The following is a 26,985-nucleotide window of genomic DNA, read 5'->3' on the forward strand; positions in this document are numbered from 1 at the left end:
CAGCAACCAGCCTGCGCTGCCTGCTTGAGCTGCAGCTGGAGGGACTCAGGGGGGCAGGGAAGCAGGGGTCCTGTCTCCCCCTTCACAGGCTGCTGGGAAAGTCTCCTCGGGTGGAGGTGGAGGCGGGGCAGGGACTGCTCCCTTCGGATCCCTTCCTCCTGCCCTGAGCTGAGACTCACCGATTCCCCTTTCTCTCCCGGGGGCCCGACGTAGCCCCGCTCCCCCTTGATGCCCTGACAAAGCAAGCAGAGAGAGAGCTGAATTAGCCCCGTGGCCCGCCCGTCATGGCGCTAATGCGAGGGGTGGAGACTGCAGCTGGCACAGGCTGGCACTTACAGGCAGGTGGCACCAATGACGACGGCAGGGGGAGGAGGAGGGGGGCTGCTTCCCACCCGCCGCTGTGGCCCCCAGTGGAAAGCGGGACCCGCCCACCCAGCAGCCTCCTGCATGGGTTTGGCCTCCCCAGCTCTCCTGCCCCACCCCACCCCCACCCCCAGGGGCAGATCTCAGGGCTGGGGTCTGTGTGCTCTGAGAATCTGGCCTTCTGTGTGCAGCGGCTGCAGCAGACTCGCAAAGTGGAGGGGGCAGGGCCAAGCTGCACTACCAAAGGGACTTGGGGGACCTCTCCAGGGACAGCCTAGCAGAGGGACAGGCTGGTATGCTTGGAAGGGAGGGAGCTGCTGGGGGATGCCCCAGCCTGGTCCTGTCCTGACCACCATCCCCAGGCTCTGCTACCTCCAGAGCCAGCATCCCCTTACTCACAGGCAGTCCTGGGGGGCCCATGGCACCTGGGTAACCAGGCTGCCCTGGAGGACCCTACAAAGAAAGGTAGACATTATGAACCCCTCCCCAGGCAAAAAGCGTAGCCGCAGCCAGGATGCCTGAGCTGCCAATTCGGGAGGCACACACACCCACCCCAGGACAGCCACCACCTCGGACCAGTTCCCAAAGGCCCAGGTTTCTTTGGTCCAGACCGCCACTGCAAGGCTGGGCTGGATGACAGGTGCCAGCCTGGCCAGGACCCTGGGAGCTGAGGCAGAGGGAAAGGCCCAGAGCAGGGAGGATGAGGACAGGGTGGCGGGGGGGGGGGGGGGGGGGGGGGGGGGGAGGGGGGGAGGGTGTGGAAGGGGCAGCTAAATGCTGCAGGAGGAGGGAGGGAGAAGAGCCCCCAGGATGCTGCTAGAAGCCAGGGGGCAAGTCTGTTTGCCCCTTCCGGGGGGAGTCAAGGTACAAGGAGATCAGCCTCCTTTGATCCCGGGGTGGGGGGTGTGAAAACCCCCCAATCTGAGGGATCAGGGGCAGAGAGTTTCAAAAGGAGTCCCCCTCCCATCTTCCACTCATCCCTGGGGGCCCAACTTCTGTCTCCCCAGGGTTCCTGATCCGTCTCCTTCCCCTGCCAGCCCCCTCTTACCGGTTCCCCCTTCTCTCCTGTCAGGCCCCTGAGGCCTCGCTCTCCTTGAAGACCCTTGGGGAGAAAAATCATGAGAACCTACAGGGGAGGGCAGTCCCCACCCAGCCCCCGACTCCTTCTCCTTGCTCTGCAGCCTTCTGTCCCCGGTCCGGGCAGAGTTGGGCTTTCCTGATGCCCTTCCTAGGGTCCCTGGCAAGGTGACCATGGGGTGTACCCCAGAAGGGTAATTGTGAGAGGTATAAACTCCCACCTAGGGGTGCCTCTCAAGAGCATACCCCCAAGACAGGTAACTGCAGAGATATGCACCCCCCCCCACCCAGGTAGGTGACCCTCAGAGGGTACCTGTCAGGCAGGTGACTGTCATCGGTGTGCCCTATTTTGGTAACTGGCTGGGGTGTACCTTTAGGAGGCTGACACGTGTGTGCTCCCCGTGAGGGGCAGCTGTCGGGAGTGGCATCCCTACAGTGACGTTCCTCTGCCAAAACGTATCACCGGATACCCAACACTTACCTGTACGCCCCCCAGCCCCAGCCCCAAATCACCTTCTTTGAGGGGGACAGGGGAGAGGCACGGGAAGGCCCCCCGAGCACACTGCTCCCTCCAGAGCAGTCCCTGTCACTTTTTAGGGTGGAAAGGGATGTCACTTTCAGTCAAAGCCAGAGCCCCCACCCCGACCCTTGTGGGTTCGCCACAGCCTTAAGGGGCTGCCTCTGCCCCTTCTCCCTCACGCCCTCGAGAGACGGTGCCCACACCTTTCCACAACACAAGACAGATGGCTAGACGGACAGATGGCCCCTTCACCCAAGCAAGCAGAAACAGACAAGGTCCGGCCAGGATGAGGACATGGGGACAGATGGAGCTGTGACAGGAGGGGCCCCGCTCCCTGAGCCTCCATCACCAGGCCCGGGAGGAGAGGAGCCAGGCCCCAGGAACACCAAATCTGACAAACAGGAGGTTAGTTTCCGTGACCCAGGAGGGAGCAACAGTGACGATGGGGACGATTTAAACACACTCGTGACGATGACGGAGGCAGGGCAATTAACGACACCTGGCGGGAGGGGCAGGCCAACGCACCGGGCACAGAGGGGCAGGGCCCCACGACACCCAGAAACCCAACCGGCTGGCGTCACCTGCCCAGCCTTGGAGCAGACCGGGCCCGGAGCCAAGGGAGAGGAAAGGAAGAGGAGGAAGCTGAGAGTTTCCTCTAGGACGCTGGGCGAGGTGCGAGCGTGGCTGCCTTCGGATCCCCGGGGCGCCTCTGGACGGCCCTGCCAAGCAGCGGGGTGGCAACCTGTGCCAGCCTGCGATGTGAAGCCCTAAAGCTTTGGCATCTCTGCCGGGCTCTGTGCCAGGCGCCTGGCAGGGCCCCAAGAACTACTTCCAGCAAATCTTCAGCCAACAGCAAAGGTGGGAGAAGCAGGAGGCAGAAGTGGGAAGGGAGGCGTAAAGAGGCCCCTGGAGGCACCGGCTTCAAATAAGAAGGTAAAGCAGGCCTGGGGGTGGGGGGTGGGGGGGCAGTGACGTGGGACTAGGGGAGAGAAAACGGAGACTGCAGGGGAGGCGGGTGGAAGAGAGAAGATGAAAGAAAGCAGGAGCAGGGGGAGAAGGGAAGGGGGAAAGGAGTCAGAGACTTGGGAGGATGTCCAAGCCGCCGGGACCTCGGTTGGGGGGGGGGGGGAACCTGTGTCGTTACGTGCCTGCAGGGGACGGAGACAAACATGGAGGAGGGGCAAGGCCTCAACAGGAAGGGACACAAGCAAAAGCCACAGAGACCTGGCTGGCGGGGGAAGGGGAGGTCGAGCAGCGCTAGGTTCTTACAGGCAATCCGGGGGAGCCAACAGCACCAGGAAAACCTGGGGGGCCCTGGTGGGAGAAACAGGCAGGTCACAACTCACAAGCACAGTAACCCTGGACATAGTCGGGGGCAGGGGGTCATGGGGAGAGGAGGTCACAGGAATATTTCCAAGGCAGTCGGAAAAGAGACTCAGTGAAGGCAGCCGCTCCTCCCCTCGGCTCCGGGAAGAATGGCTCCGCCGTCGGCAGAGATGAGAAACAGCCCCCAGAGTCCCCCCGAGTCTATCTAGCTGGACAGCAAGCCCATCATGCCTGCCACCTGACCTCCATAGGCCCCCGGCCGGGTGGCTCCCTGGTTCTAAGGTGGCTCCCACCAGCCACTTGTTCTCCAAAGAAAGCATTTTCGGTTCTTCCAGACTTTTCCTGGTCACTTCTATTTTCCTGCCATAGCCACACCAGACATCCCTGGTCTGGCCTTCGTAGACCTGTCCTAGAGATGGCCCCACAGAGCAATGCAGCGATGCTGGCCCCTGTAGTGACTGGTGTCACGGAGGCATGAAGAGATCTGGCCAGGTTGCCATACGCTTTGCTGGCAGCCGAGACCATGAGCCAGGAGCCTAGGCCTTCCTGCCAGGGCAGCCTGGGTCCGTGGTGCAGGACACTGCGGGGACGGGGACAGGGAGACACGAGTGTGCCCTTGAGGGCCTCCCCTAAGCAGGACCACAGGCAAAGTGGGACGGAGCAGGCCAGTTCCAGGGGATTCGATGGAGGGGGGGCCACAGTCCCCACAGATGCTCTGATGAGGGAAAGGAGTGGGCAGCAGAATCCCCCCTCTTTCTGCCCTGCCCAGTTTCCCGGATACAAGGCAGTAGAATGGTGTCTGGGCGTGGTGACCCCTTTGAGAGCTTCTCAAGTGGGCCAGGAAACCACGGATACTTACAATAGGGCCTGGAGGACCCGGGGAGCCCCTCATGCCAGGCGGACCCTGCAAAGGAAGCCAAGGGAAATGGACGGAGAGGCCCGGGCCCCACCACAGAGCCCCAGGGTCTCTGCAGCCTTCCTCCCAGCTCACCACGGCCAGAGTCAACAGAGGCTGGTAGATTTCAAAGCGGGGCCATTCAGCTGACGTTAAACCTTTCGTTCAGTTCATTCAATCATCCAACACACACTTACTGAGCAGCTATTATGTCCCAGGCACTAGTCCAGGTGCTGGGGACACAGCAATAAAAGGAACATAAAAATCCCTGCCTTGTGGCACTGACAACTCTACGGGAGAGGTAGGCAAGAACAAATAGAACAGGGGCTGACTCGTGCTCCGTGGATACGTGTGGACTGTTCCTAAATGAGTGAACTACACGGTATTCCGAGGGTGACACGTGCACTGCATGAAGGGGACTAGGGTTTCTAGGGACGGTGTGGGGCATGGTCAGCTTTTTGAGAGGGTGGTCAGGGAAGGTCTCCCTGCGAAAGTGATAGTTGAGCAGAGGGGGTCGGGGGGGAAGGGACGAGCCCTGGAGAAGAGCTGCGGGCAGAGGAAGCGGCTGGCAGGGGCGGAAGGGCGTCCTACGGGCCAAGAGCAGCCAGCGTGCCACCAGGGCCAGGGGCTCAGAGCCGCAAGAGGCACCGGATGGCCTGACGCTCGGAGACCCCTGAAGGAGCCACCGGAGGGCCCAGGAGGACATCTGGCAGGAATGAAACCGCCCCTAGGAACTGAGGGCCGCTTACATGGAGACGCCAGCCCCCTTGGGGCCCTGCCCAGATGAGGGCCTGGTCCTACCTCTTCTCCTCTCTGGCCGGGCAGTCCTGGAGGACCGGGCAGGCCAGGACTTCCAGCACAGCCAGGATCCCCCTCGCCGTTGTCTCCCTGGAGTGGGATGGGGACGGTGAGCTGAGCGGCCAGGGCCCTCCCTGTGGGGCCCGGGGCACGGGCAGGAAGCGGGCACGGGTGCACTCACCCGGGCCTCCTCGGCTCTGGGGCGCTCCCGCTCTGTGAAGCACTGAGGACAACAGGAAACCCTCCGTCAGGTGAGGTGGCCGGGCGCTCTCCCCTCACCAGGCCGCCCCTGAACCCGGCCTCCTACCCGGGCACAGCTGTCCAGGCCTGGCACGCCGGGAATGCCCTGGTCCCCCTTCTCCCCTTTTTCCAGGAGCGCCACCGGGTGGGCCGTCCGCCCCTGGACACAGTCCCCGCAGAGGCTCTGACAAGAGAGAGGAGAGGGCAGTGGGGCGTGGGTCCCAGAAGGCCAGGGCGGGCCGAACGGGGGAACCCCACCCTGAACTCAGCCAAGGCGCCCTGCCCGGCAGTCTTCCCCCCCCACCCCCCGCCCACACTCTCTCTTTCCCCAGCCACATCCCTGTGGCGGCTCTGTTCCATCCTCAGGGGACCCAATCCCAACACTGGCTTTGAGTTTTCTCCAGGAAGCAGCTCTGTGGGGCCAAGCCAAAGCCACTTTCCAGACAGGCGTGTGGGAGGAGGCGGAGGGGCCCGCAGAGGGACCATCTGTCCCGGCTGTTCCTGCAACCTGCACCCACTGTGAGGACACGCCGTGAGGATTCAGGCTGAAAAGGCCGGCCCCAAACACCAGCCTCTCTGCCCAAGGGAGCAAAGGAGCGGCTGCAGGAGCCAGGCCCTCTGCAGACGCCCCGTGGGATGGGGTCTGCCCTCCTGCCCCAGCAGATCCCGACTGGCACGGGCTCCCCAGTTCACCCACCCCTGGGGGGGGGGGTCCCTGGACCCGTCGTCAGGAGCCCCCCGCTCCACCTTCACTGTTCGCTGCAAAGCCCGGGGATGATGGTTGTCACTGACTCAGCGCCCGTGATGCCAGCCATCGGAATAGGCCTGTGCACATTATCACATTCAACCCTGACAGTGCAATGAGGCAGGTAATCTTATAAGCATTCCGGAGATGAGAAAGCCGATGCTCAAAGAGACAGTGTGACTTGTCTCAGGTAAGTGGGAGCCTGTACTGGGCGCTGCTGTGCTGAGGCCAGAGCTGGCACTCTGTCCACGGGCCCGGGTTTCCTCCGGGGTGGCATCTGAGCCCTTCTCCAGACCACACGCGGTTCCGGTTTGGGGTCCTCCACAGAGCACGTTGACTAAGAAGCCGTCAGGTGACATGTTACACAGAGTCGTGCAATCACTTGCCCGGGGGGCAGGACTTGGGGGAACCCTGGGCTTGCCAGGAGCCTAAGGGAGAAGAACTGGGGTTTCGGTGCCACACTCCCCTGTGATCAACCTATAGCTGCTGTCAGGAGGTTACCCTGAGTTAAGCTCTCATGAGGTTAAGTGCAAGCTGCTTCTGGAGACATCTGCTGTCCAGAGCAAGGGCCGGCCAGGCAGTCCTCATGCTGTGGTCTGACCAGGACCCACGGGGGGAAGTGGGAGGTCCAGGGCACTGGGTAGTCAGTGCTAGAAGGGAAGGGCCCCAGAAGTCGCTGGGCTGGAGGAGAAAAGAGACCAGCCCTCATCTCCAAAGGTGACTGAGCGAGGGAGACCCGCGTCACCCTCGGTCCAGCCCAGCTTGGGAGGCCAGGCCAGAGCCCCCAGTGAGATCTTGATGGCCTGGCACAGGCCAACCCTGCCAGGACCCCAAGTCCCCTCTCTTGTGCCACTGGAATTGTTCCTGAAATCCCATCACCTCCCTGAATTCTTTCTGCATTGACCAGAGGACAGCTGAAGCCTTCTTCCAGGCCCTCAACCCAGTCCCGTCCAAACCTATGCGACCTTTGCAGCTCGCTGCCTGATGACCCTTATAACTGCACTTGCACCCTCCTGCTGTGCTCTAGAAGCTGCTGGACCCTGCCCCGGTATGACCAGGGTGGCACAGGGCCTCACTGGTGGCTCCTGTGGGCAGGAACTACCCACAACATCCCTCACGTGGGTACCTTCGTGGGATTCCTTCACGCACTCATCCAGCAGGTGAAATGGAGGGTCTGGCAGCAGCCAGGCGCCGTGCTAGGCCCTCGGAGATGGGTGCTTGGAATGCACATTCCCCACAAACAGCTCCGTCTGTAGCTCCCCTGTGCTGTGCTGAGACTTCCTACGATAATCCCCTCAGGAGACTTCCCTGCCAATTCCTACCCCTCCCCGCCTACCCTCTTACCTTAAGGAGGTGCTGTTCAATTGGTAAGGATCCCTGCAAGAGAGGAGACAGGAGGGCTCCAGGGCTCAGGCAGGTGTGGGGAAGGGGGATGGAGACTTCTGGGATCAGGTAGAACCTTGGGAAGCCCCGTGCCACCCCGGCTTCTCCCTGCCTTGCACGAGGGAGAGAAGAGGGTCCCCCTGCATCTAAGGGAGCTGGCATGACAAGTCAGCCCCGGGAGGGGCAGGGAAGGGCAGGGAGGGGGCTGCCCAGTGACGCCTGGCTGGGACCTACCAGTTCCGCCGTTAGCCCAGGCTGTCCGGGCAAACCGGTGTTTCCAGGCACTCCCTGCAGCCAAGAAGAGACACGAGTGAGCGGGCTCTTCTTTTGAGCCCGAAGGCCACCCTGCTTCGTGCCCGCCACCCCCACTGCCTCTTCTCTTCCTGCAGAACCGGGGGCCTGGCTGGCAAAAGGCTGGCACCCATTCTTAGCTCAAAACCTCCAGACTGTTTGCAGGGAGAGCCGAGGAGGCCCAGAAGGGTGACCCCCAAAACCAGTCCGATGGGAGTTTTTCCTACATGTTAGAGGGGCATCAGAAATCAGGCAAAGGGGCTTCTGCACCGTAAGTAACGGCGTTTCTTTCTTGCACACGTGTCCTCTGTATTGTCCTTAATCACAGACTTCCTGGCCAGCTAGGTGCTATCACCTCCAACTTGAAACCAGAGCAACGAATTCAGAGAGGGCAAGTAACTTGCCAAAGGCCACAAGACGAGCAAAATGCAGAGGTGAGGCTCAGAGTCAGGACCACTGGCCTCAACCCCTCCCTTAACCGTGATTCCAGCACCTTCCTCAAAACACATTCCCTGGAACACAGCAAGGTGGAGGCTCGGGAGCCAGTTGGTGTGAACCCCAACTACCTGGGTAATTTCTGGAGGGCTACTTGGAAAAAAGAAAGCTCTGTGCCTCAGTTTCCTTATTTGTGACACAGGGACAGTTTATGGTGAGGCATAAAGGAGCTCACACGAGAGGTTTTGCCGCCCAGACTCCCTGTCGCCCCTGCAGGCTCGCGGTGCACATTTGCATATTAAATACCCCGTGGAGGCCAGGAGAATGTTCCCTTTTCAATCCCCAGTGCCCGGCACAGAGGAGGCATGCATTAAATACGTGTCGAGTGAACGCACTGCTGCTCGCCCTGCTCTCCCCACACCGGGATTTCCTTGGCCCGTCCTGAGAGCTGGCCTGCCTTCAAGTCCCGGCTTCCGGTGACAGAATGCACCGCCTTCCCCGGCGAGCCCGCCCTATTTCAGCCCAGGCTTCTAGCGAGGCCCGAGGCCGACTGGGGTCGGCCCACCTCCGGCAACCCCTGTGCCACTCGTTCTGCGTCCTGAGTGAGTTACCAGGGTCATGTGCTTAGGACAGGGCCTGGCGCGGGGCAAACACCTCGAATCCATTCGTGATCATTATGCACCTAAATCATTCACCCCTGCTCCCCTCCCCACTGCCCGTGTGTTACTTCAAGCCGGATACTTGGTGACTTTCTTTTCTTGCCCTTCTGGAACCAAACGTCCCACCTGTTGTCCTACTGTTAGAAGCCAGAAGCTACGCACTCACTAGCTACTAACTGTATGGCCTCGGGCACATTGCTTGACCTCCCTGCCTCAGTTTCCCCCGCTGGGAAACGGATGGGGATTACGCGGGATTACATTACTTGGGCAAATACATGCTGTCTATCTCTGGGCCCACTTCTGAGCCTGAAGACAGGAGCTGCCGGGCCTCCCTTCCCTGAAAGGGCTGCAGGGCCAACCTGGCCAGGAAGACTTGCACCTTGCCTGGCACGGGGCAGGTGCCTATTGGTGGCAGCTTGGCTTGGTCTACGGCACTGGCACCAGACGAGGACTCCGGTGCCTGGGACCAGACTCTGCAGTCACTCTTTCTGCCTTGTTCCCCCAGCGTGGCTTGGCAGGGTTCACACTCCATCAGCGTGTTAATGGGTCACTTTGAAATGACTCTCATGCTTCCCCAAGCAAACTGCAAAAGACCCCTGCAGACAGATTCCTGTTTCCTGGTGGTGTGGCAGGATGCGGGGACACTTGGCAAATGTGTGGCTGGCCCGTGGGGGACTGAGAGTTGGCTCTGGTGCTGAGCTCTTGATGAGACAGAGAAAATTGGATCCCGGCAGAGACTCCCATCAGCCATGGGGACTCACCAGAACAGATTCTCACCCCAGGGTGGCAGCGGGGGATGTATAAAATCTCCAGGGCAGGGGGAGTCGTTTGTAAGAAGCTTCCATGGGATTCTGCTCTGCTTCCTCAGGAGCTGGGGGCCAGACCTGCAGAAGCCTAGGACCTTCAGGAAATGTGACCTGGTGTGCAAACCCTTGGGGAACCGTCCTGCGGGGCAGCGGCAGGGGGAAGCAAATGTTCTGTCCTGGGAAGCCCTGTCCAGCGTGGCCGGTTCCTAGCTGGATGACCTCAGACAAGATATTTCACCTCTTGGAGCCTGTTTGCCTCGCTGTGACTTGGGGATAACACCACCTGCCTGCTGGAGTTGATGTAAGACTCAAACGAACGAGAGTACGGACGTAAGATAATAATGGAAGTCATGGTCCTAATGATGGCTAATGCCTTCTAAGCATTTACTATGTGCTAGGACATATGGTCCCACACATTTCGCGTGCATTAACTTGCTTCACGTTCACAAAAGCCCCATGAGGTACTTGCTGTAATTATCTCCACTTAACAGATGAAGGAACTGAGACACAGAGAGGGTAAGGAATTTGCCCAGCATCGCACCACAACTAGCACAGAGCAGGGCTGGCTTTCAAGGTCAGGTTCATTGGCTCTGGAATGCACGCTCTCATCACAGTGCCACACGGATCTCCCCTCCCACTGCTCTCCCCTCACTGTCTCTGGCCTCCACGCGATTGTCAGGCACAGTCCCGCCTCCGAGCCTTTGCACCTGCTGCTCTCCGCTGTCAGGAACACTCTCCCTCGCTCATTTCCGCTCAGTCTGGATGCCTTCCAACACGCCTCTCCAACATCTTCCTTGCCCTCCTCCCATTTTCTGACCCCACTCCCTGCTTTATCTTTCTCCTTAGCACATACCGCTCTTTTAACATGCGATGTTGTGTTTTATTTTTATCTTGCTTATTGTCTGTCTCTCTTACTAGAATGCACACTCTAAAAGGGGAGGGGTTTTTATTTTTGCCCACTGCTATAGCACCAGCATCTAAAATAGTGTCTGAAAACAGCAGAGGTGCAAAAAGATTTGTTGCATGAATGAATGTTGGACACCGTTCCAAAACAGGGGAGCTTCACACGGTATATGGAACTATTTGACCCAGATCCTGGGTTCCTGACAGCTGACCAAGGCCTGAGGTTGGCCCGGGTGTCCATAGGGTGTCTGGGCCAGCACAGAGCAGGGTATTCCCTGCTCGAGAAAGGTCCAGGACTGCCCACAGCCCGTGCTAAGGGCTCAGAGCCTCGCCCCCCACCCCATGCCGCACTGGGGAGCAGGAACACAGAGGAGTGAGGATGGCACGCGTCGGTGTCGGGCGGAGATGCGGCCCACTCAGGGCCCCACACAGACCCCGAGCCCTGCCACCCTGCCACCCTGCCACCGCGCCTCCCAAACTCCCATTCTCTTCTCCCCCTTTACCTGCAGCCCCGGCATTCCAGGGGGTCCAGGGGGTCCAGGAACACCTGGGGGACCCTGAGGGAGAGAAGAAGCAATCAGACCCAAAAGAAAGCTCTGCCCCACCGCTGGGGGCAGCGGCATCACGGTGGGCAAGCCACAGGGCGCTGGCGGACAAGTGGAGACACAGAGGAGACAAGCGACACACACCTGCGGGCCCGGCTGCCAGGAGCTGCCCATCCAAAGTCCCGGAGCACCCTGGGTGGGAGTGGAGGTCGCAAAAGAAGGGAGAGGTTATAGGCAACGTTCACACCAAGCGCAGGGCTGCGTGGGGAGGCAGCTGGCTGGGGCGCAAAGCCCTGCGGGGCCCTCGCATGTTGAGCCAACACAGGAAGCCAGGCCTCTCCCCCCCGGCCGGGGGGAGAGCTCTCAGCACCACTTACCGGCATGCCAGAGAAGATGGGGTCCCCTCGAGAAGGGCAGGAGCACTCCCCTGGCTCGCCCTGAAAAGATAAGAGCCTTTGTCAAAGGGGGGCAAGGATGGGGGACCTTTTGGAAACCAACATCCGGGAGGCAGCACAGGCTCTAAGATGGAGAGGCCAGGGTTTAAATCCAGAATCTGCCTCTTACGACTGTGCCCTTGGGCACCCTGTTCTCAAGCCTCAGTCTCCTCATCTGTAAAATGGGCAGAATAGCACCAAACGCATAGGCCATCAGGAGGATGGAATGGATGAACGCATACAGAGTTCCTGCCCCACGGAAAGCACTCAGCCCTCAAGTTCTAAGCGCTACCTGTTATTCCTGTCGGAATAGTAGCAAGGAGACCAGAATGACTCCTCAGCTCCTGTCTTCGAGTCCACCACCGTGTGCATACATTCCCCCGGCGGGGGTGGGGGGTGGGGGGCTATAGGGGTTGTTAATTTCTCCACGGTATTGGCCACAGGGCCTGGGGACTTACCTTCTCTCCCTGAGGTCCCTTTTCACCCTGCAGGGAAGAAACACAGTGAGGTGAGTAGATAGGGGTGTGGAGGCGAGACCTGCTGGGGCTTCCTGCCGCCCTGAGGCACTGTACTCACTGGAATCCCTCTGGCTCCTGGAAGTCCTTGCTGCCCATCGGGGCCCTGAGGGGAGAGAGCCCATGGTCAGTGGCGAGCCAGGACAGCAGCCAGCCATGTGGCCCACCGGCAGGGGAGGGCAATGGGACAAGCAGAAGCCTGCACCCCAGTGCCTGTGTCCTAGAGGAGGGGACTCTGGCGTAGGAGACAAGGAGAGAAAGAAGGAGAAAGACTGGCATTTCCTGAGCACCTTCGGGGGGTCAGACACGGGGCCAAGCACCCCACTCCCATCCCTGCAGGACGGTCCCGTTCTGTTTCCCAGGTGAGAAAACTGAGGTTTAAAGAAACTTTGTAATAGACCCACCAGAATCACTGCACCCAGCTATACGCGGCCCAAAGTCCCTGTTCGCGCCCTCTCTCTCCCCCTTTAGTGCTCGCCACACGTTCCATCACAAAGGTCATCTCAGATGACTTAGCAGGAGATGGGAATTTCTGCCCTTAGTTTATCACCAAGGATTTGAAGACTCGGAAAGGCTGTCACTGGCCTAAGGTCACACAACTTGCACGGTGTGTGGGGCTGGGACTGGGGGGGGGGGGCCTCCCGGCTGGGGTTCAGCCTGAGGGAAGAAGATCTGGAAAAGTCTGCCTGGCTGTTCAGGGGCATTCTGATGGCTGCCTTCCTGTGGGACATGCCACCTTCACACACGGGACTCGCAACTCCACGAGAATCGGGACTGTCTTCACTTTTACCTCCGCCTTTACCCAGGGGCTCCCTGGAACAGCCAGGGACCCCGTGTCTGGGCGACACAGACTGGTTGCATGGATGTGGGCGAGTCCCTGGCCCCCTCTGGGCTTCAGGGCACCCTCAGGAGGACCCCATCAGTGATATTGCCAAATCGGAACTGGAATTTCTCTAGGGATCCATAAACACAGAAAAGATATCTTTCACTGGGCTGTTTTCAACATTCCCAGAAACCCAAGAGAAATTACACACTTGCCCACGACCTGGCATGGCACAGCCTGGCTGAAAGGTAGCACTGCTTTGATTTAGGCTAGAATTATACCATCTCGTAAAATTCTAGTGGGTTCATGTGGAGTAGACGCTGACTATTATACAGGTATTTGATGAATGAAAATAAGGAAAGGCATTTATTATTACTTAATCTATGCAATTTGTTCAATAGGCACATCTTTTAAAACACGGGAATGAGGGGCGCCTGGGTGGCTCAGTCAGTTCAGCGTCTGACTTCGGCTCAGGTCGTGATCTCATGCTTCGTGAGTTCGAGCCCCGCGTCGGGCTCTGGGCTGACAGCTCGGAGCCTGGATCCTGCCTCGAATTCTGTGTCTCCCTCTTTCTCTGCCCCTTCCTGGCTCACACTCTGTCTCTCTCTCTCTCTCTCTCTCTCTCAGAAATAAATAAAACATGGGAATCGTGGGTGGGACAGGAATAAAGAGAGGTCTTTGAGGGTAATGAGGTTGGTCTAGATAGATCTGTGCTGGCCAGTATGGTAGCCAATAGCCGCATGTGCTTATTTAAAATTTAAATGAATTCAAATGAAATGAAATGTAAAATTTAACTCCTCGGTCACACTGGCCACATTTCGAGCGCTTGAAAACCACGTGGCTCCCGGCTACCCTCTCGGGCAGAGCAGAATAGAACATTTCTATCATTGTGGACAGCTCCATGGGGCAGCACCCATTTAGATGAGCCCCCAAGGACCAGGCTTTGAAGTGGGGTGGGTGAGTTAACATATGGGCTTTGAGTCAGACAGACCCGGGTTCAAGTCCTGACTCTGCCTGCTCATTCTCTGGCCTTCCGGGGGACAATGATAGCCAGTCCCTGATAGGGCTGTTGTGAGGTTCAAGTGAATCTCTGTTGCTTTAGAGCTCAGCACAAGGCCTCAGCGCAGTCACTGCTCCAGAAATGGTGGTGATCAGTGATGTCATTCAGGTGCCCTCCCCTCCAGACAGTGCGGCTTTCCTTCTCGGAGGCTGGGCCTCTCTCCTCCCCTTCCCCACGCTGTGGGGCCCGGTCAGTCAGCCCTGTGCCCTCTTCCCAGCAGCACCAGCCCGGCCCCGACAGGGCCTCCAGCACAGAGCACAGACAGAACCCTTACCGGAGGCCCAGAGACACTGGCACCAGGGGGCCCCATCGGCCCGGCACCTCCTTTCAGCCCCGGAGACCCCTGCAGAAGAGAGAGCACAGAGGCTGACGGCGTCAATCGGGCAGGTGAGACGCATCAGACCAGGTGTTGGGTGGCCCACCGATGGGCATCACTCACTCCCATGTCCCCGTCCCCCCTGCCAGGGCCCTCAGAAGCACCGCAGGTCTAGCGCCCTACGAAGCAGAGGCTCACCTTGGCACCTTTCTCTCCGGTGGGGCCAGGTGGTCCCCGAGGTCCCGGAAGCCCCTGCAGACAGAAGGAAGCACAGTTCCTTAACCCCTGGCCCGAAGTGGCCCCTTCCCTCGCCAGACTCCTCTAGGCCAAAAGCAGACGTACCTGAATGCCAGGCAAACCCCGGACTCCAGGTTCCCCCTGCAATTTAGAAAAGACAGACTGGGCCACAGGCCCTGCCCCACTGGCAGACCTGGTCTGGGGTGGGGTATCTGCCAGCCCAGATTCAAGAGAGCTCCCCGGCAAGACCGTGAGGGTCAGAGGGGCGGGGGTCAAAGCCAAGGTCGCCCGCAGGAGTGATGACAGGCCAGGGCTACAGCCCAGTTCTTCTTCCCAAAGCTGTGCCCTTGAGCACTGGAGGCCAGGCAGAGCCCCATAGTTTTGGGGACAGATAGGAGTGGGCAGATGGTTAATAGAAGTGTTGGGAGGCTGGGGGCAGGCAGGCCAAGGGAAGGCTAGAGACTCACCTGCGGCCCCTGGATTCCCCTTCCCGGAGGTCCAGGCTCTCCCTGAAGAGACAGAAGGACAAACCTTGGCTTGGGATTCCCCACTCACCCAATAGCCTCTTCCCCAGCCTCTTCTCCTTTACCCCCGCACCTCCACCTTCTCCCTTCTCTGGGGCTGATCTTCCCCACTCCAGGCTCATGCCCCCCACTGCCAACCCTCACCACACATACCTGCAGCCCAGGCTCCCCGTACACACACCTACCTGGGTGCCCTTCAGTCCTGGGGGCCCTTGAACTCCAGGTAGACCGGGCTGGCCCTAAAAGATACAGGTGGCCCATGGGTCCCACAGGGAAAAGGGTGCAGGTGGGAGAGAAGGCAAAGCTCAGGCAGGGAGAGACCAGAGGGCTGGTAGCCGGAACTCACCGGTTTCCCAGGCCGGCCCACACCTTCTGGGCCCGGCTCTCCTTTGGGGCCCGGCTTCCCAGGCAGTGCTGCCGTGCTCGGCACCGCCCCCTGCAGGCTGGGGCAGGCAGTGCAGCCATCACCCTGGTCAGAGAGAGGCGCAGCCAGCAGTCCTTGAGCCAGGGCTGACAGGCAGGCCAGGAAGAGGCACCGGAAAGGGGGGGGTCCCTGCGCCCCTCTGAGAGCTCTGCCCCTCCACTGCCCCCACCTCGGTCTGGGAAATCAAAACACGCCCCCGACCCTCCCTGCTCTTCCCCTCCCTGCCTTGCAGAAGAGCTGAGGCATCACCCAGCGATTCCGGTACCCCCGCGAGGCTCGCAGCCTGACTCCGCAGTCCTTCACCTCATTAGCTCTCAGCCCCATTTCTTTTTGTCCGGGCAACAAAGTCCCCCCTACCCGACTGACCTTTTCTCCTTTCGGGCCCATGGGGCCCCGCACGCCAGGCTCTCCCGACAGTCCCGGCCGCCCCGTGGTGCCTGGCACTCCAGGATCTCCAGGGTTCCCAGCATCACCCTGTAAGGAGCAGGCTTCAAGGAGGGCAGAGGTGGCCCAGCTGGGGGCAGACTGCCTCTTGGGAACTAAAGGCACTCAGAGCCCTTTGCTGGGGCCTGGGGGCTGCCCAGGGAGTGGAGAGCGGGCACAGGGCGATCAGGAAAAGGAGGTGGAAAGCGCCTCAGAGAGGCGGTGCCCACCCGTGCCCACGAGGCTCTCTCACCTTGTTCCCCTTCGGTCCACGCTCTCCAGCCTTGCCCTGGGGAGAAAGCATTTCTAGTACCCACTCACTCATAGCGGACACCCCTAAGCGTCTGGCACCGTGTTAGACCCAGGGAACTCAACAGGGCACAAAACAGTCCAAAATCTGGGGCGCCTGGGTGGCGCAGTCGGTTAAGCGTCCGACTTCAGCCAGGTCACGATCTCGCGGTCTGTGAGTTCGAGCCCCGCGTCGGGCTCTGGGCTGACGGCTCAGAGCCTGGAGCCCGTTTCCGATTCTGTGTCTCCCTCTCTCTCTGCCCCTCCCCCGTTCATGCTCTGTCTCTCTCTGTCCCAAAAATAAATAAACGTTGAAAAAACAAAACAGTCCAAAATCTCTTCTCTCGTCCTAGCGAAGCAATGCCGGATAGATTAAGAGAGGAGCCGAGCCAGAGTCCTGTCTGGGTGACCCCCGGCAAGCTGCCTAACCTCTCTGTGACTCGGTTTCCTTACCTGTCAATGGGAATGCTAAGAATGGCGTTGGCTTCTACCCTGTAGAGTCCTTGTGACATTAGACGAGCTAACGTGTGTGAAGCAGTGTGTGGCACCCAGCATACGCTATGGCAGTGCTCGCTGTGACCAGGAGAGCGAGGACAATAATAATCAGTCCCGTGGTAACCACGGGTCATCCTGAACACCTATCGTATGCCGCGAAGTGCTTCACACACGCGATTCCTAGGCCCTAGGTGTTGGTGATTGCAACACCACCACGCAGAGGAAACAGAGGCACAGAGAGGAGAACGGTAACGTGTTCAAGTCAAAGCGTGAGTGAAAGGCAGAGCTAGAATCTGAACCCAGGCCCGCCTGGTCCCGAGTTGGTGCTCTTTCTTTCATAGGCCCTGCCAGGCCGGGTCCCAGGATGAAGGGCTGAGGCATCCTCTGGGGACAGAAGCACCGACCCTTCCATCGACTCCCACCTACTCCCCAGCATCCAGGGAGCCAAAAGGCCCGGGCAGGGTTCGTCCCTTCCTTTGCGCCTCTCCTGCAGCAACCTGGGAGCTCACCTGTTTCCCTGGCAAGCCAAGGCCCGGGGGCCCAGGCTCTCCCTTCTCTCCAGGAGGGCCAGGCAAGGCCACCGCGTAGCTGTCCCCATCCTGAGTCTCGGACAGGGCTGGGCATGGCTCACAAGGCTCCCCCTGCCAAGTGATGACACAGGGTTGGGGGATACCAGGCCGGGCCTGGAATCGGGGGCTGGGGAACGGAGCCGGGCCTGACACAGCGTCCCTGCTGGGCAAGGGATATCTCAGGAGAGATGGTGGGAGGACAGGCAAGAAATGAAGGTGGGGGCCAAGTCATTAAGGGTCTTGAATGCCATGCTAAGGACTAAGATGTTACCCTCAGGCAGTGGGGAGCCTTGTGGGGATTGAATTAGAGCAAGATAAGTGTGTGTTTAGGAAGTTCACCCCGGCTGCAGAGGGGAGAGTGTCGCCAGACTCACCTTCTCCCCTTTGATGCCTGTGGATCCCACTGGCCCTGGTGGACCCTGTGTGATTAAAAAAAAAAAAAAAAAAAAAAAAAGAGGCCACGTGTGAGGCCCAGCACCTGCCTGGGCTATGCTGGGGCACAGTCCATGTCTGTCGTCCCCCCCAGTAGTAGGTAGCACCTCCGTCTTGCCCTTTTCCCAAGAGCTGTTGTTTCTAGAGCACTTACCGGCCGGCCAGCTGGCCCTGCCTCCCCAAAATTACCCTGTGCAAAGCAGAGAGCAAAGGGTCAAAGAGAGGGTGCTGGGTCAGTCCCCAGCCACAAACCACAAAAGTTGCCTCTTAGGACGTCTAGACTACCCCTCTCATCTCCTGGCTAGGGAAACTGAGGCCAGGGATTTCCCCAAGGTCCCCAGGAGAGTCTGTGGCATGTTCCCCAGGCTCACTTCACAGAATCCTAGCCCCGCACGCAGCCCTCACCCAGCACACGAAGATCATTAGCTCATCCATTTGTTCACTGGATGCCTACACGGCTGTGCCCCGGGCAAGGTGCTGGTGGGTCGCAGTGAACAGCACGCCCAAACACCTTGTGCAATTTACACACGTGTGGGGGACAAGAAGTAGTTTTTAAGTCACAGTAAGTGTAAACAGCCAGGAGGGCTATGAAGGGCACAGACACAAGGGAGGCCATTTTGGACAGGGTGGTCGGAGAAGTGTTGACCACAATTATTATCAGAAAGACGAGAAGAAGGCCATCCAGCGAAAGAATAGGGGGAGGGGGGAAGAGAGAGAGAACGTACGAGATGGTGGGAGCCACGAGTACAGAATCTAAGAGGTGGGGACATTCCTGGTTCCAGAGCGGAAGGAGGCCAGCACATCCACAGCCCCGGAAACGGAAAGGGAAACGGAGGAGAGGAGAGCCGGAAGAACCGGGAAGGCAGGCAGGGTCCGGCCAGGGTCTTGTTAAGCATAGCAGGACTTTGCTACAGAGTCAATCATGAAGGATTTTAAGCAGGGAAATAATGAAACCCGAGTTCTTTTTGCAAGGGCACGTTATGTTAGCTGCTGGGTGTCAAATGGGCTGTGGATGAGCTACGGTGGCCACAGGCAGGCCAGACTGGGGGGCTGCCGCCAGAGTCCAGGTGAGACTGGTCGGGACTCAGATGGCGGTGGCGCTCACAGAGGTGGAGAGGAGCGGGGGAAGCTGACAGAGATGCCTGTTGGCAGGACTGGGGGAGATGACGTGGGGGAAGGCAGGGATCCAGGCTGCTGCAGGTTTGGGATCTGAGGAGCTGGGGACGTGCCATTTACTGGGACAGAGAAATCTAGAAGAGGAGGCAGCTGTGAAGTGAGGGTACAGGGGCCCCGTCTTGAGAAATGACGGGTGTGGTTTGCCTGACAGAGCAGAGTCCGAACATATATTTTGGTATTTCTCACGCTTGGACACGCATCCACCCGTGGAAGCCCTCATTTGGGTAACACCGCATTATAAGTTCAACGCTGTCATTTGTCCCCAACACAATCATAAATACAAATGTGAACACGGGCACTGAAATCGAGTAACCCAGCCGAGCAGCGGAGATTACAGACTCTGGAGCCAGATTCCTAGGCTCGGATCCCAGTTCTACAGCCGAACACCCATGTGACCTTGGGTAGCTGACTTGGCCTTCTATGCCTCTGATTCTTCATCCGTAAAATGACAATAATGGAGTAGCTCCCCCAAAAGGTTTTAGGGGGATGAAACAAGTTAATACGTGCCTAAGCACTTGGAACGATGCCCGGCACATCGTAAGTGGTAAAGGAGAGGCAAATATTGTTATTTTATTAAAAGGTAGTCTTAAACGTGCTTAATTGTTTTAGATTATCAATAAAATAAACACACGGCACTAAGGAGTTCTCTTGGAGAAGGCAAGGGCTCTTCCAAATAAGCTCATTGACTCCAGTCTGCAAAGCACGGATGAATTTATTTCACTGTGGGTTTACAGTTTGATCTCTCGTCTGTATCGTCCCTATTCCCTGCCACCCTGCCAAGAAACCGTGGCGTCACTGACAGCTAACCCAGAGCTCACCTTCTCTCCTTTCAGCCCTGTTGGCCCTGGAGCCCCAACTTTCCCCTGAAAAACAACCAAGTCACAGTTAGAGCACCTTCCCACTCCCACCCCTGCAAAACCCCACGGTTCCAGTGTCCCCCCAGAAAGAGAAAGGCCAGCTCGGAATTACGAATGCCACAACCCCAGCGGTAGCTGGGCAGTTACTTCTTTTATGCAGCCGGGCACTTGGAGATTCTAAGAGGGAACTCCGGGGCAAGCAACCCGGGGGGGCATAGGGGTGGAGGGAGAGACCAGGCTGCAGGCCTGGGACACCTGCCTCAGGGCCTCCTTCCTGGTCTCTGCCTTGAGACTCGGGGGCTGTGGGGCCAGGGAAGCCACCAGTGTGGCAAAGATGGGTTGGTCACTCACCGGAAGGCCGGGCAAACCGAAGCCAGGGAGGCCCATGTCTCCTTTGGTCCCTGTAGAGGGCCCAAGATGCTGGGCCCCTACCGCTAAGCTGCAGGACAAGCAGGAGTCCCCCTGGGGAAGGAAGTGAAAGAATTGGAAAGGCTCCCAGGAGTCAGAGGGGGGCAGCCAGGGGACCAGTGTTCCCTTACCTTCTCTCCTTTGGGACCTTGGATGCCAGGGTCTCCCTGCAGGGGAAAAAGGTTTATTGGCTGAGACTGGGCACGTCGGGGCACCCCAAACTTCCTAGCCATATGCGAGGACAGCAATGGTACATACCACAGACCCTTCAAATACCCAAGGGTCCTGTGAGGTTCAAGATTAGCACCCAGAGCCGGGGCTCATCAACCCATGTAATAGATGGAGGAAATCAGGCCAGGCTAAGCTACCTCACTGGAAAGTTCCTGTACCTACCCTATCACCTTTCCATCCAGCAGATCTCAGGCCCTCCTGAAAGAAAGTGTCAGTGAGGGAGTGGGGTGGGGAGTCAAGGCCAGGACCCGAACCCGCCCCAGCCCACTCCCTTCCTCCACCCCCAACCAATCCCCAATCGCCAGGAGGAGGGCCAGCCTCACTCACTATAAGGGTGGGCTCCATCCACCCCAGCTTGCCCAAAGGGCATCTTAGAGCCTCCTCAAGAACCCCAGGAGGTAGCTGTGGAGACGTGGGTGACCTTCTAGCCCAGCCCTAAACTCTATGGTTCAGCCCCCCTACCCTCAAGCTGAGAGCAGGGACCCTCTGCCCACAATCTCTCTATGGCCAAGAGATGTACCCAGTCCCTCTGCCAAGTACCCAACTCCTCTTCACAACCACGCCTGCAGGTTTTTGTGGTGCCCCTCAATGGCGCCCCTCCTTGGGCACTCACCTTGGCTGGTGCAGGATCACCTGGTTCCCCCTTGGGCCCTGGTTTTCCAGGGAGCCCTACGAAACTCTGGAACCCTTCAGGCAGCGTTGGGCACACTTCACAGGGGTCACCCTAACAGAAGGGAGAGACCGTGAGCAGACAAGTTGAGGCCGAGACCCCGAGGAAGACAAGGAGCCCTAGACATTGGATGTGCCGGCACCCTACCCCCAACATCAAGGTGGACAGTGGGATCACTGGAGGGGCCTTCTGTTCAACTGACTCATTCACTCCACTTACGGTTCCTGGACATCACAAAACGATATCCTCACAATAAGCCACGAGAAGCCACTATGTCCCATTTACAGATGTGGAAACTTAGGCGCAGAGGAGCTAATTGACTTGCCACATTCATAAACTATGTGAGCGGCCGAGGCAGGATTCAAACCCTGCTGTCTAACTCCCAAGCCAGGCTCTTGATTTAGTAATTATGCACACACCGTAGGAACAAAGATGGGGTCTGTTAGAGAAGGTCCAGTACCCCTGATGCTCAGAGTGTCGCCCTCAGAGAGGAGATCCCACTCCCACCATACCCTGGTGCAACCCAGCCTGGGACCCACCTTCTCTCCCTTCAGCCCCGGCACCCCTGGCTTCCCCTGTTGGAGAAGAAGCAGTGAACATCAGTGCCGGGCAGAGGGACTGATAGGCCAAGAGAGGGCCCAAGAACCTAGCCCCCCTCTCTCTGGAGGCCTTGGTAGAGCAGCCCTGGGCACGGCGGGCAACAGCACCCCTTCCCCACCGGACTGGGCTTACTTACAGGTTTCCCACCGGGACCTTCCTTTCCTGGCACCCCCGCACTGCCCTGCGGTCAGAAGAAGTATTAAGGGGGAGGCTCCTGGCCATGACCTCAGCCCATTCACCCCTCCCCCACTTAGTCCTTTCTCAGACTCCCTTTGTATACCCCTGTAGACCCCTTCCCCGGTACAGCAGGTCAAGAGGAATCTAGGTGACGCCAGAGGAACCATAGCAGACAAGACAGTCAGACGTTTCCAGGGCACAAGATCCTAAAATAAGCCCGGGCCCTCTAGTTAAGGCCTCTCTGGTCATTACTAGACTTCGGCCTATCTGTCCCCATGTCTGGAACCCAGGCCAGGGCTCCCAGGTCAGCAAGCACTGGGATGGGGACACTCCCCACCGAGGGGCCTGGCTGAGTTGAGCCAGCCTCAGCTGAACGCCTGGCTCCTGCCCCCCATGGATGCCTGCTGCCCCTGGACCGCTCTCCTCTCTCCTTCCATCATGCAGGGAGCTCCCCCAAGCGCCCCTGACCCTGCCTGTGCTTACCTTGTCTCCCTTAGGGCCTGGCGGGCCACCCGGGTCCCCCTGAGGGCAGAAAGAGCATCAGCCAGAGGCTTCCTAGGGAGCCCCCACATCACAGTAAGACCAACTCTAGCCCCCTCCTTTCAACCAGGACCCCCAGACCGAGCCTTATCTCCCCAGCCCTGGCCAGGCAGCAGAAGGGTCTCCGAGGAAAGAATAGCAGAAGGGTCAGGGCGCCTGGGTGGCGCAGTCGGTTAAGCGTCCGACTTCAGCCAGGTCACGATCTCGCGGTCCCTGAGTTTGAGCCCCGCGTCAGGCTCTGGGCTGATGGCTCAGAGCCTGGAGCCTGTTTCCGATTCTGTGTCTCCCTCTCTCTCTGCCCCTCCCCCATTCATGCTCTGTCTCTCTCTGTCCCAAAAAACTAAATAAACGTTGAAAAAAAAAAAAAATTAAAAAAAAAAAAAAAAAAAAAGAATAGCAGAAGGGGCAGGAAGTACTCACCGGGGTCCCAGGAAGTCCTATCCCAGGGGCCCCAGGGAGGCCAGGGGGCCCAGGCTCTCCTGCCAGTCCCTCAGGCCCAACAAAGCCAGGGTCTCCCTGGCAGAGACACAAGGCAGGTATGAGAGAGCCGCCGCCCCAGCCCCACCTCCCACTCTCCATCGCACAGATACCCACAACTCACCTTCTGCCCTTTGGGTCCCATGACGCAGATCTCCCCGGGCCGGCCCTGTGGGGTCGGGAAAGGTGGAAGAAAAGCCTGAGGCCCTGAGGCAGCAGCCCTGCTGAGAAGAGGCCACACCTACCTGCCCACCCTCAGGGCCCCTCTCCAAAGCCAGACTCCATCCCTGTGTCCCAAGGTCATCAGAGGTCAACCTCTGGGCATTAGAGATCCGGGGCTGTTAGGCTGGGAGCCAGGGCTCCTGGGTTCAGGTCCTTCTCTGTCCCCTCTGTGCTCTGCTTCCTGGGGCACAGCCTCCCCCTTTCTGGGGAGCAAGGCTAGCAGGCTGGGTTCTGATGGCAAAATCCAGCATTTCACTGAGAGACACGGGGTTGTGGTGAGGAAGGGTCCCCAGCATCGTACGTCTCGGCCTGGCTTTCCCGGCGAGCCCTTAACGCCTCCGTCTCCCTTCTCGCCTTTCTGGCCCTAGGGAAGGAAAAGGCAAAGTGACTGGGGTTGAAAGAAGGGGCCAGAAGAACCAGAGGAAGGACAGTTGCCTTCTAGACCCCTGGTCTCTGCCTCCCCCCGAGACGGAACGGCTTCAGTCACTACAGGAACGTAGACGACAGAAAGAACTTTCGAACCAGCCAGGCCACTCTCGGGGAGTCTATGGCATTGCCCTCTGGGTCTGGTGGGAACTTGGACAGGACAGGGTGACTGGGAGGGAGAGTGAGTAGTGCCAGCTCTGTGCCTTCCATAGGGATGGCGGCCTCCTTCCTCTGGGAAGATTCCAGACATCTTTCCTCAAGTCTACAAGGCCCACGCACCTCCTTGCCACCCACCCCTCCAAATCCACGCCCATTACCTTCTGGCCTGTAGAGCCCGGAAGTCCTGAGGGTCCCTGAGATAAGGCGGGGTCACAAAAGAACGGGTGAGGGAAGGCGGGCGAGGCTGGGCCAGAGCCCCACCGCCCTGCCCTATCCCTGGTCCCACACTCACCAAGGCTCCTGACTCTCCCTTCTCTCCCTTCGGGCCTTCTGCACACTGAGCAGGGAGATAAGGCGTTGAGAGGGTTCCGGGGTCACCCTGTGGCCTTCCCCGGGGGCTGACCCCATAGTGGTCTTGAAGTAGGCCTTGCCTCCAGGTCTTACCTGAAGCGGGGCATCCGGGGAGATCCGGACACAGTCACTGCCCTGTGGGTAGGGAACAAGGGATCAGGGGTGGGACCCTGTTCTGAGAAGGTTGGGCTCAAGAATCCCGCAGTCCCAGCAGTCATTTTCTAAGGACCCCTAAAAACTAGACGTTTCCCCATACTAACTCCTAGAAAGACCTTACCCCTCCGCCCCCGTGTGGGCTGGGCTGCAGGGTTTTTTGGCTGAGCCAGCCCAGCCTCAGGGCACAGCCGGGGAGGGCCCCGCGGTGGGCCTGGCTGGGGCACTTACCCGGGCTCCCTTCTCTCCCTTGGGGCCTGATGGGCCAGGAAGGCCTCGCTCACCTCTCCCTCCCTGTGGACGAGATCAAATCGGGGGCTGGGACCAGAGGGACCACACGGGAGACTTGAGGAAGCTCTCCCAGTCTGAATTCTCTACACATCGACCACACAAGGGTGTTTAAGTGAGCACACTAGCCCCCAACCCCCAACCGTGCACGCAGCATATGGATTCCATATGCATTCGTCCATATGGCCCTCCCACCCCAAGAGGCTATATTTGGCAAATCTAGAGTCTCACACAGAGGGTACTCCCCCCACGCCCCTACTCAAGCACGCAAGCTCGCACGCAGCCCGCCCGGGGCCACATGGACGCATGTGCGTGGACACGCACACGTAGAACGACAGAGCCGGTGATGGCGAGAGTCAGGCCCCCTCGGTTCAAATCCTGCCCCCGCCACCTACTGGCACGTGACTCAGGGCAAGTCGCAAGTCACCTCTCTGAGCCTCAGGGTCTTTAACGACAAAAAGGGATTCAGGGGGCCGTGGCAAGGACGGAACGTGACACCACAGGCCAGGTGCTCAGCGCGGGGCCTGGCACTCACTGGGCCCTCACACGAAGGCGGCCCCCGGAAGTTGTGCCACATACTCTCCGGCTCGCACCAGCACGCTGTCGCACCTTCACGCGTGCACGGCCTGTCCCGTCGCTCACAAGCCGCGCGGGGCTGTCGGGCCCACGGGCACACGGGCTCGCTCTCCCCATCACAGCGGGCCACGCACAGGAGAACACGGGTCCCAGGAAGCACGTCGCCAGACCCCCACACGATCACTCTGACACCCCCAGTCCCCCACAGGGGCACAGCTGGGTCTCACTCAGTGTTTTCTGAAGCAAAATAATAGGACCTGTCCCCACTGGATGCCTGAGGAGGCAGGAAGGCAACGTGTGCACAAGTGAGGCCCAAAGCCCGATGCCAGGAGGAGCCAGAAAGGGGGAGCTCATCACATCCTTACACACGTGCACAACCCCCTACTCTCTCCGACACACACACACACACACACACAGACACACACACACACACTCACCTCCCACACACATAAGGTTGGGTAGCCCTAATAGAAACACACAGCCACAGGGTCACATGCTGTGAGACAGGCTGGGACTGCCAAAGAGGGCAAGAGTGTCCTGTTCTCCATCTTGGACTCACCTTGGGTCCAGAAGGACCAGTTGTGACCTGGATGGGGGGTGGGGAGGCAAAGAGAACATTAGACCGCAGCGATGGAAAGAAGACCGAGGGCACAGAGAAGGCAAGCAATTAAGCCAGGGCCACACAGCCTTGTGGCTGCACCAACAACAGCCTGAATCCCAGCCCCTGCTCTGCCTCCCAGGCCAAGCACCACGCCGCCGACTTTATATCCCAAGGCTGTCAGACTTGCAGAGGGGTCTAACCTACCTTCTCTAAACTGCCTGACTTTGGCTAGCTCCACCCCCTAGTTGTTAGGATTGCACAGCTGTGCGGTTGCCATGGTAACTCCTGCATACCTGGGGACCATCAGCCTCACCAGATTTGGTGGGGGGCCAGAGGGAAAGAAGGCCAGGCAGCAGAGGGGGTACTTCCTGATGTCCCCCGAGATCAGGGGGCTTGGAGCCAAGGGCAGCCGGGATCATGCCATTCGCGGACCAACGTGGTACGTCAATTCAGGATGTCAGGCCGTGGGAAAGTAATGACTCACGCTACCCACAGAGGAAGCACAGTTGGGTACCAGCTGTGCTCTCACTGAGCCCCTCTCCCTTGTCTTTCTAGACCCCCAGAGGGAGGCTGGACCAGAGCCAGCTGGAGAGGGATAGGAGGGGGGTCCGGAGTCAACATGTGTTTGGGCACCAGTGCTGGGCTGTGTCACCCTGAGTCAGCCTTCCCCTTCCCGAGGCCTCCAAGGTGATGTGAGAGGCCTTCAAGCAGAACGGCCCCGAGTCCTCGCGGAGGAACGGAAAGCTGGGATCATCAACCAAGGTCCTGATCCCACCAGTCACCACCCTGTCCCCAGTGCATTGCCCAGATCACAAGCCGTGAGGCTTCCTTCCGTGCAGCCCTTGGTGGGGCTGGGGTGGGCGTCAAGGCCAGCTCTGGGGGATGGGCAGGGAGGCGGTGTGATAAAAGCACAAAGACCCCCTTGTGCTTAACCAGGAAGCTACCAGGCCAACCTCTAACCCACTCCCAGCCCCCGCCCACCCCACCCTGCACACGCTCTATTCACTCACATTGCTCTCCCGGGTACCATGGACACAGGGTGGGCACTGCAAGGGAAGAATGGGCCAGGAGGTCAGTTCTGAGAGCCTGGGACCAGCCCTCACCACCCCATTCCCCCGCTTACACACAGCGAGCACACAGAACATCACGTGTGTCCTGTGTGAAGTCCAAGGGAGCAGGAAGACAAGCCTCATCTCCCAACTCCCAGCAACCCAGAGCCATTTCTCACTGTAGCCCAGAGAGGAAGAGCAGTGCGATCTGGGTCACACCGCATGTGGGGGGCAGGGTGAGGCCCAGGATCTGGGGTCCCGTAGCCAAGGCCCGGACTCTTCCCGCGATGCATATGGCCGCTTGCTGCCCACACAGCAGGAGTGTCCAGGACTAAGCCCACCCCCCACCCACCCACCCACCCAAGGAGAGAGGCAGCAGGCGGACAGGGCCCAGCGTTGAGCCCCGAAGGAATGCTGGGAGCTATGTAGTCCTCCCAAACCCCTACGCCCAGCCTCCAGTGCCCCAGAGCCTTGTCCAAAGGGTTCATGCTGGCACCT

General features: G+C 59.2%; 1 protein-coding gene and 1 long non-coding RNA gene across 7 annotated transcripts in view; one reads left to right on the forward strand and one right to left on the reverse strand.

Annotated features, from left to right (window-relative positions):
* COL16A1 (collagen type XVI alpha 1 chain) overlaps positions 1 to 26,985 on the reverse strand; it is a 50,141-nt gene that overhangs the window by 15,092 nt on the left and 8,064 nt on the right. For 2 of the 6 annotated variants that reach the window (XM_006934524.5, XM_045035458.1), the window contains exons 11-53: positions 26,449 to 26,484; positions 25,397 to 25,423; positions 24,205 to 24,267; positions 23,914 to 23,955; positions 23,762 to 23,806; positions 23,628 to 23,663; positions 23,186 to 23,248; positions 22,787 to 22,831; positions 22,606 to 22,701; positions 22,129 to 22,167; positions 21,605 to 21,649; positions 21,408 to 21,443; positions 20,812 to 20,922; positions 20,361 to 20,396; positions 20,099 to 20,134; positions 19,911 to 20,021; positions 19,521 to 19,565; positions 17,681 to 17,716; positions 17,469 to 17,513; positions 17,035 to 17,166; positions 15,996 to 16,031; positions 15,686 to 15,793; positions 15,242 to 15,364; positions 15,081 to 15,134; positions 14,839 to 14,880; positions 14,477 to 14,512; positions 14,333 to 14,386; positions 14,093 to 14,161; positions 11,997 to 12,041; positions 11,879 to 11,905; positions 11,364 to 11,423; positions 11,131 to 11,178; positions 10,945 to 10,998; positions 7,582 to 7,635; positions 7,309 to 7,341; positions 5,287 to 5,403; positions 5,161 to 5,202; positions 4,983 to 5,069; positions 4,146 to 4,190; positions 3,230 to 3,274; positions 1,412 to 1,465; positions 763 to 816; positions 180 to 233 (exon numbers count right to left, since the gene is read on the reverse strand). In XM_006934524.5, coding sequence (XP_006934586.2) covers positions 180 to 233; positions 763 to 816; positions 1,412 to 1,465; positions 3,230 to 3,274; positions 4,146 to 4,190; positions 4,983 to 5,069; positions 5,161 to 5,202; positions 5,287 to 5,403; positions 7,309 to 7,341; positions 7,582 to 7,635; positions 10,945 to 10,998; positions 11,131 to 11,178; positions 11,364 to 11,423; positions 11,879 to 11,905; positions 11,997 to 12,041; positions 14,093 to 14,161; positions 14,333 to 14,386; positions 14,477 to 14,512; positions 14,839 to 14,880; positions 15,081 to 15,134; positions 15,242 to 15,364; positions 15,686 to 15,793; positions 15,996 to 16,031; positions 17,035 to 17,166; positions 17,469 to 17,513; positions 17,681 to 17,716; positions 19,521 to 19,565; positions 19,911 to 20,021; positions 20,099 to 20,134; positions 20,361 to 20,396; positions 20,812 to 20,922; positions 21,408 to 21,443; positions 21,605 to 21,649; positions 22,129 to 22,167; positions 22,606 to 22,701; positions 22,787 to 22,831; positions 23,186 to 23,248; positions 23,628 to 23,663; positions 23,762 to 23,806; positions 23,914 to 23,955; positions 24,205 to 24,267; positions 25,397 to 25,423; positions 26,449 to 26,484 — 2,466 coding nt within the window. The remainder of the gene's footprint in view (positions 1 to 179; positions 234 to 762; positions 817 to 1,411; positions 1,466 to 3,229; positions 3,275 to 4,145; positions 4,191 to 4,982; positions 5,070 to 5,160; positions 5,203 to 5,286; positions 5,404 to 7,308; positions 7,342 to 7,581; positions 7,636 to 10,944; positions 10,999 to 11,130; positions 11,179 to 11,363; positions 11,424 to 11,878; positions 11,906 to 11,996; positions 12,042 to 14,092; positions 14,162 to 14,332; positions 14,387 to 14,476; positions 14,513 to 14,838; positions 14,881 to 15,080; positions 15,135 to 15,241; positions 15,365 to 15,685; positions 15,794 to 15,995; positions 16,032 to 17,034; positions 17,167 to 17,468; positions 17,514 to 17,680; positions 17,717 to 19,520; positions 19,566 to 19,910; positions 20,022 to 20,098; positions 20,135 to 20,360; positions 20,397 to 20,811; positions 20,923 to 21,407; positions 21,444 to 21,604; positions 21,650 to 22,128; positions 22,168 to 22,605; positions 22,702 to 22,786; positions 22,832 to 23,185; positions 23,249 to 23,627; positions 23,664 to 23,761; positions 23,807 to 23,913; positions 23,956 to 24,204; positions 24,268 to 25,396; positions 25,424 to 26,448; positions 26,485 to 26,985) is intronic. The other 4 variants (XM_045035454.1, XM_045035455.1, XM_045035456.1 and 1 more) reach the window with 4 other exon arrangements.
* LOC109502205 lies at positions 2,294 to 10,585 on the forward strand. The gene is made up of 2 exons (XR_002744397.2): positions 2,294 to 2,893; positions 9,601 to 10,585. It is a non-coding gene; the product is annotated as an uncharacterized LOC109502205 (long non-coding RNA).

This window comes from Felis catus, chromosome C1, assembly GCF_018350175.1.
Source record: "Felis catus isolate Fca126 chromosome C1, F.catus_Fca126_mat1.0, whole genome shotgun sequence".
Classification (NCBI taxonomy): domain Eukaryota; kingdom Metazoa; phylum Chordata; class Mammalia; order Carnivora; family Felidae; genus Felis; species Felis catus.